We start from the raw sequence: 13,211 nt of genomic DNA on the forward strand, positions 1-13,211 counted from the left end.
TCGCCATGACACAATTTTCTTATGAGTGGTTTCTGTTTTTGGGATTGGGATAGAGGAAGAATAAGGCCGGACTTCAACACGGCCAGGCTTCAACGCCGTTTAGCATATTTGCATTGGGATCGGAGTTTGCTTCCACAGCGGGATACCACGGGTTTCGACTTTAACACGAGACGACATCGTCCAATACATTGATTTACGCTGCAGCGTTGCAGCAGCCCTCGAAGAATCCTTCGCCGCTCGTATAAAGTTCTGCATCCGTGCGGCATCGTTAACGGCGCTAAATTAGATCGATGACGACGAGCCAGTACCTGGGCTTCGCCAGGCAAAAAGCGGGCAAAAATGTCGACCTCGAGCGTCTTTCGCCCCCATATCACGACACCCAAGAAGCAAAAAGAGAATGTTGCCACGGATGCGGTTCGAACGCATGCACATTTCTGTAGCAGAGTATAAGAGAGGCTCCTGAGAAGCCCAGATTGACTTAAATCTGCCGCCTTAACCACTCGGCCACCGTGGCGTTTTGAAGCTGAAAATGCGCCCTTCTTCACTTATGGAGGTCGTCTCGGCCAAGAGCTGATCCCTGAAAACCACCGCACCTCCTCCCGGTGTCCTAATTGGTAGTCAACGCGAGGTAGCGTTGATCTGAAACACCAGATACACCGAGCGTGGACGGCATATCGCGTAGAAGGACGATTGCAAGAGGAGGTTTTGTGTGAAAGAGGCAGGGATCGGACTAGGAGACGAAGCGAGGAAAATAGAAAATTTCGGGCAAGGGTAATAAGCGTCGGCCTACACGTGATTTCCGCTCCGCCCGTCCGCGCCGGTCCAAACCTTAAACACTTCCATCGTCAACTGCGTGAAGAAATGCCGAAAAAGATGCACGTTCTGCTTCGATCTTGACGTGCGGTGAGGGGAGCGGTGTTCGTGAGCCCTTTGACTTTACCCAAGCGAGCATCCGCTGCGGGGATCAGACGCGTCGCGTACACCGACTGCAGCAGCAATCCTCCGCTCCACACTTGCACTGTCAGGCAACAACCACCACGCCTTAAGCAAGCTCGTAAGCTTAACTTAGCGCACCTTGCAACCTGCGCATGATTCGCCAATTGATGCGCTGTGCAGTAGCGTCGTTTCACCGGCCAGTGAGGCAGTGAGGCCGTACTCCACACGCGTTTGTGAGTGTGGCGGAGTCATCGCTCGTCCCACACCTGATGCACCAATCCCTCTCCTGGCATTGTAGCCCCCAACTCTAGACCGGCTTTGTCCGTGAGTAGCACCGAGCTGAATGGTTAAAGCTGAGCTGAGAGCTACTGCTTCCACAGACCCATCTTTCTCCTCTTCCTCCTCTCCACCATTCGCCAGCAATACGTTACTCTCAAGACTCAACCAAAGACTGCGAACAACATCCGCCCATGCCCATTGGGGGCACAAACCACCACGAACATCTTCCTACCTCTCCCATCTCACACACCTCCTCCATCCTGGTACTTCACACTCTCGGCCAGAACAACCACACCTTCCACCATGCTCCCATCTAGACTCTGGGACCCAGACCTCCTGAATGCTGGAGAGACTAGTAGTTGGCGAATTAGAAGCGGCTGCCGCGGTGGGTTGAGACAAAGCTCGCCCCATCGGGGTGCCGTCTCCACGCCCTGCGTCGGCCGCTGCGGCCACCGCTACGAATCTACGAAAATCCATTCTTCTCCATTTAATAAATACCTTGACGGTGTTGCATTCCACGACGACGACGAAGAAGCCGCCTCCGATGACGCCGCCAGTGTTGTCTCGATGATGATGATGGAAGAAGATGATGTCGATTGGAACAAGTCTTCCGCTGCCGATTGCTGCTACGCCTCTCCTGATTCTTCCTCCTCCACCTGCATCGCTATCAGTGCTATTCCCAACGCTCGCCCTACTACCGGCACATTCCCCTCCGGCACGAAGCGATGCAGCACTGGATCAGGATGAAGGAGACTCGCCAGTTTGGGCCTGGCCATGACCGTCACAAGCGGTCTGGCGCTGCTGTTGCCGACAAAGCGACACACAGCAGCCGGAGCCATGCGGAATTACTATTACAATCAAAGGACTTAAACAATTCTGACAATGGGAAAGAGAGTATGTGGGAAGAAGGGACGAGATATGGGGACATTGAGGAGATGTGGGGGGAAAGAGGAAAGGAGAAAGAGAGAAAAGAAGTCAATCTCCAGTGAAGAGGAGGACTTTCGTTCTGCACCGACGTCGATCAACTGGGAAAAGCCGCAGATCTGGCTTTTTTCCCCCATCCATCGAGTCGAGGAACATGGCGCTGAGGAGGAGGAGGGCTCGGCGAGGGGATTTGAGGCTTTCCCCTCGCCTGGTCGTTGTTGTTGGAATACACACACAAACACCACCGCCGCAGCCGGATCACCATTGCCAATCACCTCATTGCAACCGAAAGGTTGCTTGAGGACGGCTCGCCGCGCTTGCTCTGATTCTACCTTTCTTCACCACCCCTTGCAGCTGGCTAATGGGGGAGCGGACAGAAAAAAAAAAGCAAAAGAACGAAAAAACAACCTTGATTATCCTTCTCAGGATTAGGTTTTAGGGGAGTACCTCGGATTCTTTGATGTCTTTTGGCGCTGCGCTACGGTTTAGCTTTTCTCACCTTCTACGCAGTTTTCTACCGTGTCTGGCTGTGAAAGAGAAGGCCAGATATGGGTATGAACGCCGGCAAAGAGTAGTACTTCTCTCGTCGATGGCTCTCGGTGATGGGCTTGTTGCTCTTCATCGACTTGGCTTGACGGCACATTTGCAGCGGTTGCAGTTCCTGTCTCTCGCTTGCTCATGTTCTTAGTCCCTTTTCTCCCACGCGTAATTACTCTCATGTCAGAAATTAAGTCAACCTCATCCAGATTACTTTTGTCAATCTTTTTTGGCTTGTGGTGTTGCGTGTTTCGCCTGAATGACGCTCTCTCCCATTGCCGCCTTTCCTGGATCGCCTTCGACTTCTTCGACTCGGGAGTATACGCTAACCCATCAACCACCACTCTTTCCCAGGACCTTCTCGTCATCCCGTTGACGCCCACACTCTTTGCACTTCAGACTTCTCTGAACCCACTCCTTTTTTCGTCAATGCACTCGCCCTGCGTGGGTGGTTGAGGAAGGAAAACAAAAAAAGAAAACAGACGTCACCGTTGCGTTATGCTCGTGTTGACATGGTTCATGCGGCGATCAACAGAACGGCGCAGCAGCTTCGCAAGATTAGCAACACTACATTTAGAGGAGGCGATGATGGGCGAGGCTCGCGGCTATTTTGTTGCGGGTTGGGGGCCAGGAGCGATCGGCGTTGAGGCTGAGGCTGTGTGCTTGCGGCAAAGTCGGCGCAGTCGCTGCACGCAAGGACGCGCGTTTCAGGTTTTTTTTGTTTTTCTCTGCTGCGGACCGTGGCTGAAACTTCATCAGCTCAAAATCAACTGCACTAATGCAGAGAGCTTGCTCGTTCTGCGAGAATTCAAATGCCCACATGACGCTATCGCGCACCAGGAGTGCAGGGTGGCAGATGACCAGGTGGGAATAAAGGTACCTCACCCTTCTCTTACTTGGGGAAGGGGAATGGAAAGCATGAACCGCAAAGTTCGAGGGAAGAAAGGTGAAAGTGAACAGAATATACACGTCATTACGTTCGTTTGAAAACTTGAAGAGAGGGAATATTGTTCTCTCCTACGCCTTCGTTCTGCCTGAGCAACTATGACAGTTCGATTCTACTAGTTGCATTTGGTTCGGAGCCAAGTCCCTGTCCTCGTGCCTCCTTCTTCTTCATTGACCAATGTCCTTCCTACGATCCTCGATGTTCCAGATTCTTAGTACCGAAACACTTCAGGCATCAATAGTGTGGGGTTGCTGTGCCATTGGCTACAACTCGATGAACTATGGTGTTCACGCAGTTGCCCCGTTACAAAGCAGCAGTATCTTCATTGGTAGATTCAACGCCCTGCCATGACATGCTTATTTGCAGCGCTGCCCAACTCGGCTGCAGACCAGCGCCCAAATGCCACATGGAGCCAGTTAACAGACTGAAGGACGGAGTCTTGTCATTTCTTGGAAATGAGCGCGTGCCTGGCGTATCATCCATGGCCACGCTCGCAACAATTATGCAAGTAAGCCGCCAAGTCCAAGTCCTTCATACTATGCTTCGGAGGACGCTCAAGAAGTCCAGTGCCCGCCAGCTTTTTGTCGGAGTCCAAATTCGCGTATTGCGCCATCGCTCACCTTCCACACAGCAGTTACCGCCGATGAGTATCGCGCAAATGCGCACACGGAATTTTGCGCATTACTCGTCCTTTATCTGCTCCCCGAAACCGTCCCTAATCACTAAATTCATAACCGTACCTTAGCTACAAGATACACCAACTCGTTCATTATTCTTTTTTCATTGCAACGCAGCACGTTGGGAATGGACCCACGACATCGGGTTAGCTCTAGATCGGCAGGGGAGGTAGTGAGTGAGTGTGTTCACTACCATACCACCTGTAAATATATTGACTCAATGCAAGATGCTCGGAAGACAAGCCGATCTGCAGCCTATGGAACTGGCACTTCTGACAAGCTGCCACATCGTGCAACACAAACAACGCCATCCGATCGGCAAGCTACCCGATTCACGAACATCGCTCCAAAAGGCACCCCCGCTACCAGATCTTCACCCGAAGAAGATTTCAGTACCACTTCGTTCTCCTGCAGCCCTACACCAGACTACAGTGCCAACTCTTCTGAGCTCGCGCATGATCTCAACTACCGCTTGTCGCTTGAAGCCGAATCCTTGACAATTGCCCCTGTCGCTTACGGCACGGATAACTGGAAGAATGTGCCAACATCGGGCCGGCCTGGGCACAATGGCAACTCACATATGACCACGTATGCGGCCCAGGGTGTCTACGACACATCGGGTCAACCAATCTTGAATGCGCCTCACAAAGGGAAGCAAGGGAAGGCGAATCACCCAGATGGAGACGAGGGTGATGACGAGCAGGACGGACGAAATCATCGCTCAAAGCGGAAAGCGGAAGGAGATGTCGAAGGCTTTCCGTGCCCATACTGGATGAGATTCCCACAAGCCAGGCTTGTGAATTCTTGCCGAAAAAGCAACTTCCAGTCAATCCCACGACTGAAGTAAGTTTGGTCTAATCGCTGATAACGTGTGATGATGTTGCTCTGACACAACTATAGAGAACACTTGCGACGCGTACACTACAAGCCATCGCTATGTAGCCGATGCTACCACGAAGTCAGAGACTTGCACCAACACGAGAGAATGAATCCTCGCTGCAGGGTTAACTCCGATGCATGTCGCCTCAAATTCGGGGAGGATCAAAACAGAAGCCTGCAGGACAAAATGAGAGGCAAGACAGAGATGCAAAAGTGGCGTGTCATCTGGAGCGTCTTGTTCCATGAATCTGACCAAGATAACATTCCTCTACCGAGTAAGTCGGGCCAGGGTAACGATCAGTATGTTAGATGCGAAGCTGACACCATTCAGATGCTGCCGAAGATATGTCCACGCAGCAGAAAGATGAGCTGATCAACAGCCTTGAACAAACCATCTCCTCATCTCTTGTAGACTGGGAACAACAACTTGCCCAGCAGGTTCAACAGGGGTTTTCTCCGGCTCCCGATGGAGTATTGGACATAAGATGGATAGTTGATTCTCTGCGTATCCGCCTCAACTCTATCTTCGGAAGTTACAGAGACTCTCATATCTCCATGGACTTTCAAGGGACGAATGCAGCAGAAGGAGTTCACACACAAGATGATGACGTAGGGATGGATTACCCCATGCAGTCTCCACACAATGATCTCCCAGGTGATACCGAAGACTTTCATGCTTGGTTTCCCAATGACGCAAGTCAGTACGACGATTTTTACGATGGATCAGGCTACAACAACGGCTGATTAAAGGTGAGTTCACGGCCATGGACGTCCGCCTGTCTCTCGAGGAATGGTTCAGTTAATCAACATCGGAGTTTTCCGGACATTTCACCACTGGCACCTTAAGTTCTTTGCTTCGCATCAAAATCCCCCAATGGCCCTCTTCATTGAATACACCATTGATATATTCTCTTCATCTACTCTTCTTCGATGACGAGAATATATCAAAGAATACACTGTGAGCAATCACAGGAAAACTCACTCATTGACAAGAGCTCCTCTGTTCTGCTTGCTTCCCAGCATAAATGGCTTCTCGAAAAATCAATGTATCTTAATCACATTTTCGGAGACTCCTCCTTATTTTCAGCCGTCCTTCGTTTACAACCAAGCATTCTTTCGGACGACAAAATTTAACTATCAAAACAATCTTCCGTTGAGCAGTGCAATTGAATGAATTGAAAGCTGCTGCTCCTCCCTCTAAATGAGCAACAGAACCACATAATTACATACGTGAGGGCTGACCTGGTGGCGGGAGTTGAAAACGGGTAGATTGCGTAGTCGGCGTTTTGGATGAACGAGTGAATGAACTGGAGTTGACTTTTGGTATTGAGCAGAAGCAAAGAAATAGGGCACATGTGCAAAGCAATTGAGATAAGCAGATTGGGGTCCCTATTTGACCACCTGAAAGTGCAAACAGCCGTAAGCTATTGAATTTGTCCACCTTCCAGATCACCAATCGAAGTTTATCGATGTATCAAATAAGTCATAAATATCCTTTTGATACGGGCTTACACGTACGTATATTCTTCAAATTTCAGAAGCAGAAAAAGGATATTGAAAATTGTACTTTTGTTCGAGACCAACCAATGAGATTCGTAAAGACTAAAAGATCAACGTTATTTTGAAAAGAGACTAGCGAAGTGCGACGGCCGTGTCTGGCATACTGAAAGTGAAAGGAAAATACAACATGGATATATCAAAGAGACGTATATGTTATGAGAAATGGGACGTATAAGTTCCGCACTTTTGAGCGTGATTTGTGGTATAACGTATGTCAAACCATTTCCAATAGATGATCGGAAGGACTGGAAAATGCAAATTTGCGACGTATATTGGCTGCGTATGGTGATCAATTTGGTTTCTGTTCTTGGGCGTCGTAGAATTCAGGTCCCTACGTAGACAAGTGTTAGAAGATGATTCCATATAGCAGATTTAAGCTCATCAAGCTTAGTAACTAAATACCGCAATGCCTACAGAATCGTGAGATAATTTCGACACCGAGCTTGCGCGACTATGAGGGCGCGATGATACACAGCTCGCTCCGGCTTTTGATCCGATAATACCTTTGTATTCTTCCGACCGGCGAAAGGATCCGAAGAGCTCGCTCTGGCATTTCCGGAGGATTTCGATAAGCTGCTTGTCCGTCTGGGCAGGATCTACAGAGGAACTTTGGTTCAGCCTTTTGACAACCCCACGAATATGCCTGTCGCTGAACGATTCGAACTCATTCAATACTTTGGCTTCTTGATCTGTACGCTCTGTAGGTGGCGCCGAGATGTCGGTCTCGAGGTCTTGATGTGAGTCAGATTCTGTTTATTGATCTGGTTGTATCATTAGACAAAGGGGAAAGTCAGAACCTACACGCAGATGGAACCTCACCCGGCGAAGTTTCTGGAAAGAGGATCATGAAAACGGCCTTCCATTTTTCTTCTTCACTGCCTTCTCCCTTGGATCTTTTCTTGGTCCTCAGCTTCAGCTCCTGTTCTTTGTCGAAACCTTCCATGTTGGATACCCGCGGCTGCGGCGTGCATCTTTCGGGAGCACTGAGATGGTCTGTTCTCTCCTGGTCACTGTTGAACTGTTCCCGGCACCTTGGACATTCGATGGGAAGCCTGTGGATCCTATAGAGATGCTCTCTGTAGCAAGATCAGATCATATACGAAGGGATCAAAACAGGATACTACTCACTTCAGCCTTGCTACGTTAGAGAAGCCTGGATGAACACAGGCCACCGGTCTGCCTTCTCGCCTTGGGTGTCGCTTGTAGTAGGGGCAGGCAAGCTTTCTGGTCTTCAGTTCCCCGGTCTTGAATTGCTCTCCCGGTGGTTTGTTTACTGCCGCATACTGGGCCGATTGCTCCCGCCCGTGAGCTTTCCCATGAGCCGAACGATGATTCTCAAGCTTGACTCGTTTTGTGGAGCCCACTGTGTCTCGCTACAAGGTAGGCTTCGTGTCAATCACAGTACTAAAGCCTGCTTAGCCTGGCTCTATACGCACTGAATCACTGTGATCCTCCTCAAAGCTACTCATCGGGCAAGAGTAAGCTACCGGAGATCCAGTGGGAGAGCCTGATTCCAACGTATGCTCAAGATGATGCTTCGATAGATGTTCCACCTTGAGCATGTCGGCCATGTCGCACTCAAAACTGTCCGAGGGCGGTCCGGATATCGCAAACCATAGGCACTTCGTCTTTTGACAATAACAATTTGTTATAGGTCAACGTGCTGCTTCTTCGGGCTAAAAGAGGATTCTTTCGACACCCTAAGGCTGAAGCTCAACAGCCTGAAGACCTCTCGTGAGATCCCCGTGCAGATTGGTCGATTGCGGTACCAACAATTGGACTCGGTCCAGATGAGTTACGCAATGAGAATTCTTGAACCGTATTTCCCGCAGAAAATGTGAATGGCTGGCAATTTGAGCTGAATGTCTTCTTCGGAATGTCGTCTGATGAGGCAGACAGCGGGAATGCGGACGAGGTGGGGTGAAACTCTTTGCGGAATCACCTGCAAGGCAGATTTTGGAGATGCATGAGCGTAAAACGCAAATGCGCACCAAGCGTCTAATTGGATGTTCGGGTACCCATGAGGCGCATAATAAGTGAGGCGGGCAACAAGTCACAGTACATGTACGCGCAGGTTTGGTAAATTACTGGATCACGCTTTAAGCGCCAAAAATCCTTGTGAGCACAACCGACGTCTCGCTGCTTCATTGATGCGCCTGTCAGTCAATTGGGTCTTGGCTTTGCAGCTCATCGTATACGCGCTAAATCGGTGCACTGCAAGACTGCTTGGAAACAAGAGACCAAAGATGCCGCTGAACACCTTATAAATATCCTTTTTATCCCACTAATTGATAGAGGTAGGTCTTTGCACGCTTGCGTGGTGTACGGGCCTGGAAGATGTTGGGCGTCCAGCGCCTTACGGCTACCCAACGCTAGTTCTGTCGTTTCTCCACAGCGTCCGCCATTACTGAGCACAATCATGCTGCATTGCTTATGCGCTTGAAGTAAGCTCTGACACGTAGTGGTTGCAGCCCCACCCAGGACATTGGTCACTTCCACATCACCATCTTGGTATTGGCTCAAGCTTGTGCGCTAGACCACGCATAGAAGAAGTCGATGATTCTGTTAGCTTTAAAGTATTGTTCACGGTTTTAAAGAGGTTGCAAATTTCTATTCCCAGAACGACGCCCTCTCGGGGACCTGAGGCGCAAAAATGAGAAGGTAAGCAGCTTATTCTTCGTGGTTTCATCTATACGCTTTCGGTTCTCCCCCTCTTCTACATGTATCTCGGTGACATGATTGCTCTCGGCGCCTCGTAACCACAGCGTCCATTGCCTTGGAGCCCTCCACATTCACTCATACTCTTGCTTCGCTTCACCCGGGCGGTTTTACTCACAACAGTATAACTTTTCCTTTGCACAGGCTCATACTGCTGCAGATTGTCAGTGTGTTTATGCACGAAACTTTGGCAACTCTCTCGAACAACCAGTCCCAGGGAGCGGACTAATTTCTCTTTCAGGGCATGCATCTTCCGTCGCCCTCTGACAAACCCGGGTACATCAAGGTCCTGATTTGCACTTACAAAAACCTCCCTTAAGATACCACTTAATCACCTCTCTTACAAACCCCTCCACCCTCACTCCACCGACCGAGCCCTCACCTCCGCAAACCGCGCCTCAAACCACCTCAACGCCTGCTCCTCCGCCTCCAGCCCCTTCCTCCCCTCAACTTCATTCTCCTTGTTCCCCCTAATCGCCCACCCGTGATGACACCCCTCATACCACACCACCTCGTGCTTCGCCCCCTCCCCGTCCTCCCTGCCCTTCCGCTCCAAAATCCCCCTCGCCACATCCACCTGCTCCCGCGGGAACCTCGCATCGAACTCGGCCGCAGCGACGCTCAGCAGCAACCTCACCGTCTCCACATCCGCCGGGACGCGCATGTTGGACGGATGCGCCGTGAAGACGGCGTCGACTCAGTTCCCCTTGGCGGCATAGGCGTCGGTGAGTATGCGGGTGTTGACAAGCTTCCAGCCAAAGACGTCGGGAAGGATAACAATCACACCCTTTGGCTCAATGCCTGCAGGTGGTGATGCGATGTAGCAGTCTAATCCGTGAATCTTGTCAACACGACGGCCGGAAGGAGTGCCGGTGTGGATCTCGCCTGCGGCGCAGCATTGCTGAATCATGTTTGTTTGGGATATTCCGTGTGAAGGATCGAGGCGCAGCGGAAAAGGCCGAATTTTCACGCAGGTTAGAGCTCCCCGTAGACGACGCGGAGGGGTGGTTGGCTGTTCCGGCGCTTCGACAACGGGACTTCTCTCGTGTAATTGGTGACGGCGCGGAGGATTTGCAGAGACGGAGGGAAGAGAGCGGCGTTTCCGTAAACGAAGCCAGCGAACGAAAGCCAGATGAGGACGGGAGGATGATGTGGCCTTGTGATGAGACCAAAGACAAGCTCAAAGGGACGCAAAAAGAGAGGAATGTCGGAAAGCTTGAGACGAGGAGGTTGCGGGGGCATTTTAAAAGGTTAGGCTCCAGGATTCTGTTTCCGAGGGCGCCAATGAGTCGGACGCTTGGGTCCTAGTCCTCTGACTTGAGAGAAATACAAATCTTCTTCTTTCCCTCCTTGGGCCCGATCTCGAAATCGTAGACTCTGGTCAATTCAGAAAGCGGTCCCTCGGGTAGCAAAGTTACCTTATAGCAACCGTATATTGAGATCAGCCAGGTAGAAATCTTGAAGTACGACGGTCTCGTCTCCGAAATCAAGGGGCAAAGTGCGTGGGCCGGCGCGACAGGAAAATGTGTGGCTGGCGATAGCGAGAGCGAGTGGGCGTCGAACGTGGAGAACAAATTAACATGATCGGCCACGACTTTGCTTTCGGAGTTTACGCGCCGTTAACAAAATCGCGTCACTCTCTGAGCTTTCGCGCTGCTTCACCGAACACCCGCCTCTTCGCATTCCCCAATATGGTACAAGATACTGAACCGCCCGGCAACTGGCATGATCCAGCCGACTGATCTCTCCGCGACAAGGTCCACGCCGAATCCTCCACCTTCGCCGCCGGCCTGGCTAAGGCTGATGTCTACGCACAAGTCCTCGAGCAGGCAAAGGCCTTGATGGACGGCCAGAGGAATTGGGTACGTGTCGCGTGAAGGCTGCGCGCATACGCAATTGGAAAGACAAGAGGCTCATTGTGCGTGTGTTGAAGGTTTGGTACGCGCCTGCTCCCGCTCACTCTCCCACCACCACGATCACGTCATACCGGGAACCAATGGTGGACTTGAGCTGATCCGACGCGCACCACAGTAACACGGCCAACGTCGCATCCCTCCTCTGGCACGCCTTCCACTCGCTTCCCGCGCCCTCGTCCGCCGTCAACTGGGCCGGCTTCTACGTCCTCGATCCCTCGACCCCGGAACAATTGATCCTCGGCCCCTTCCAGGGCATGGTTGCTTGCCAGACCATCCGCTTCGGTAGGGGCGTGTGCGGCGCCGCGGCGGCATCCCAGCAGACGCAGCTTGTGCCCGACGTCGAGAAGTTCCCCGGTCACATTGCCTGCGACGGCGCGAGCAAGAGCGAGATCGTGGTGCCGATAGTCCAGAATGGAAAGACTGTCGCCATCATTGATATTGACTGTGCCGAACTGGAAGGGTTCAACGAGGAGGATAAGAAATACTTGGAGGAATTGGCCGCACTGCTGGCGGGCGCCTGCGACTTCTAAGAGCAGGCTGAGAGAAGGGCTCGACTACGCAGCTTGATGGTGCGCTTCACGCAGAGCATGAAATTAATGCTACGCCAGCCTATTTCTTAAATGATCTATCCAAGCTTCGCTATCAGGCGTACAGCAGTTTATCAGCCTCTAGCTTTTTGAGGTTCTCTCGAGGTCCACTTGAAATAGAGTAAAAAATACATTCTAACTGGGTGCATAATTTGTACGCGCTGGTTGAAAGGATTGGCTAGTCTTCTGAGAATCGAACCCTTTCAAGATGTAAGTATGTTTTTCATTTGTACCAGTCATATCCAATTGCATGTATAATTTTTTAAGTGAGCTCAGAGCATTTTAGTCATTTTATATGCTGTCTAAAAAAAAGATAGAACCACTAGAAGACCGCGTTTACTTGCTCATAGTCAAAAGAGAATGAAGAAGCCATTGAAAGAAATGAAGGAGTACAGATCTCATAATCATGGCCAATCATGAATCGGACCCTGATACATTTTCATCGAAGTCAACTGAAGGCAAATCTTTGATCCAGCAATCCGTTTTGGCTTGACAGTTGGTGAGAATTTGTCCCTTCTCCGTGAGTTTGCACCTGTAGCTGGCCACTTGCTTGTTGAGAGCAGTCCTTTCTCCTGGAGGCAACGTGAAAGCTCCGCTCGCGCAACGCGGCGTTCTGAAAAAAAAAAAAAGTCAGCTCTTGGGAAGTTGGTCCTCATTGCATTTCGGTTTTCTCTTAACTCAATCAGTGTGTAGAACTTACGAGTAGACTGTGCACACGGCTCTATTCTCGTTTGGGAACCTAACGGCTCCGAAAGTCCGGTTGGCCCACTGGGGCGTGATCTCTCCACACTCGTTGGCATTCGCGATGACGGTATGAAAGGGCTCGGAATAGTCTTCATAGCCGAAATCCTCAACTTTTGTATACAAATAGAGTCGGAACCAGGTGAACATCAGGGCTTCTTGGTCGGGGAGTAATTGGTATGCGCTTGCAGAGGCGCAAAGTGTGAGCAGTGCCATGAGTAGCTTCATGTTGGTGGATGTCCTGGTGCAAGAGAGGCCCCGGATATGCCGTTTATATGTCCCTCGGCTGCTTGAGTTGTTTTACAGAATTTAGATATCCCTATAAACGAATATCATGAAACGAAAGCAAGCCAGTTTAGTCAAATGATTTGATATAGGTTTTGGGGCACGATGGCGGAAGGATGTGCGCCCACTTGACGCTGCTGGCTTGACAAATTCAGTGACACAAATAACTTTTTGTTGCTACATTTGTTTGGTAACCAACACGAATACCAAGGGAACTGGATACGAG

The 13,211-nt window shown here is 50.6% G+C and overlaps 3 protein-coding genes across 3 annotated transcripts; 2 read left to right on the plus strand and 1 right to left on the minus strand.

The window, feature by feature from the left end:
- Window positions 1-5,365: 5,365 nt before the first annotated feature.
- On the plus strand, window positions 5,366-5,922 carry LTHEOB_1069 (Fatty acid oxygenase; the record flags this gene model as incomplete). Its single annotated transcript, XM_035507362.1, has 2 exons — window positions 5,366-5,453; window positions 5,510-5,922. The coding sequence occupies 2 exons, from the start codon at window positions 5,366-5,368 to the stop codon at window positions 5,920-5,922; spliced, it is 501 nt and encodes a 166-aa protein (XP_035367416.1).
- A 3,892-nt stretch (window positions 5,923-9,814) lies between these two features.
- On the minus strand, window positions 9,815-10,120 carry LTHEOB_1070 (Dienelactone hydrolase; the record flags this gene model as incomplete). The annotated part of the gene is made up of 1 exon (XM_035507374.1): window positions 9,815-10,120. The coding sequence occupies one exon, from the start codon at window positions 10,118-10,120 to the stop codon at window positions 9,815-9,817; it is 306 nt and encodes a 101-aa protein (XP_035367417.1).
- Window positions 10,121-11,147: 1,027 nt separating this feature from the next.
- Window positions 11,148-11,902, plus strand: LTHEOB_1071 (GAF domain-containing protein; the record flags this gene model as incomplete). Its single annotated transcript, XM_035507385.1, has 4 exons — window positions 11,148-11,150; window positions 11,214-11,318; window positions 11,366-11,394; window positions 11,488-11,902. 4 exons carry the CDS (start codon window positions 11,148-11,150, stop codon window positions 11,900-11,902), a joined length of 552 nt encoding a protein of 183 aa, XP_035367418.1.
- Window positions 11,903-13,211: the final 1,309 nt, after the last annotated feature.

This window comes from Lasiodiplodia theobromae, assembly GCF_012971845.1.
Source record: "Lasiodiplodia theobromae strain AM2As chromosome Unknown scaffold_3, whole genome shotgun sequence".
Classification (NCBI taxonomy): domain Eukaryota; kingdom Fungi; phylum Ascomycota; class Dothideomycetes; order Botryosphaeriales; family Botryosphaeriaceae; genus Lasiodiplodia; species Lasiodiplodia theobromae.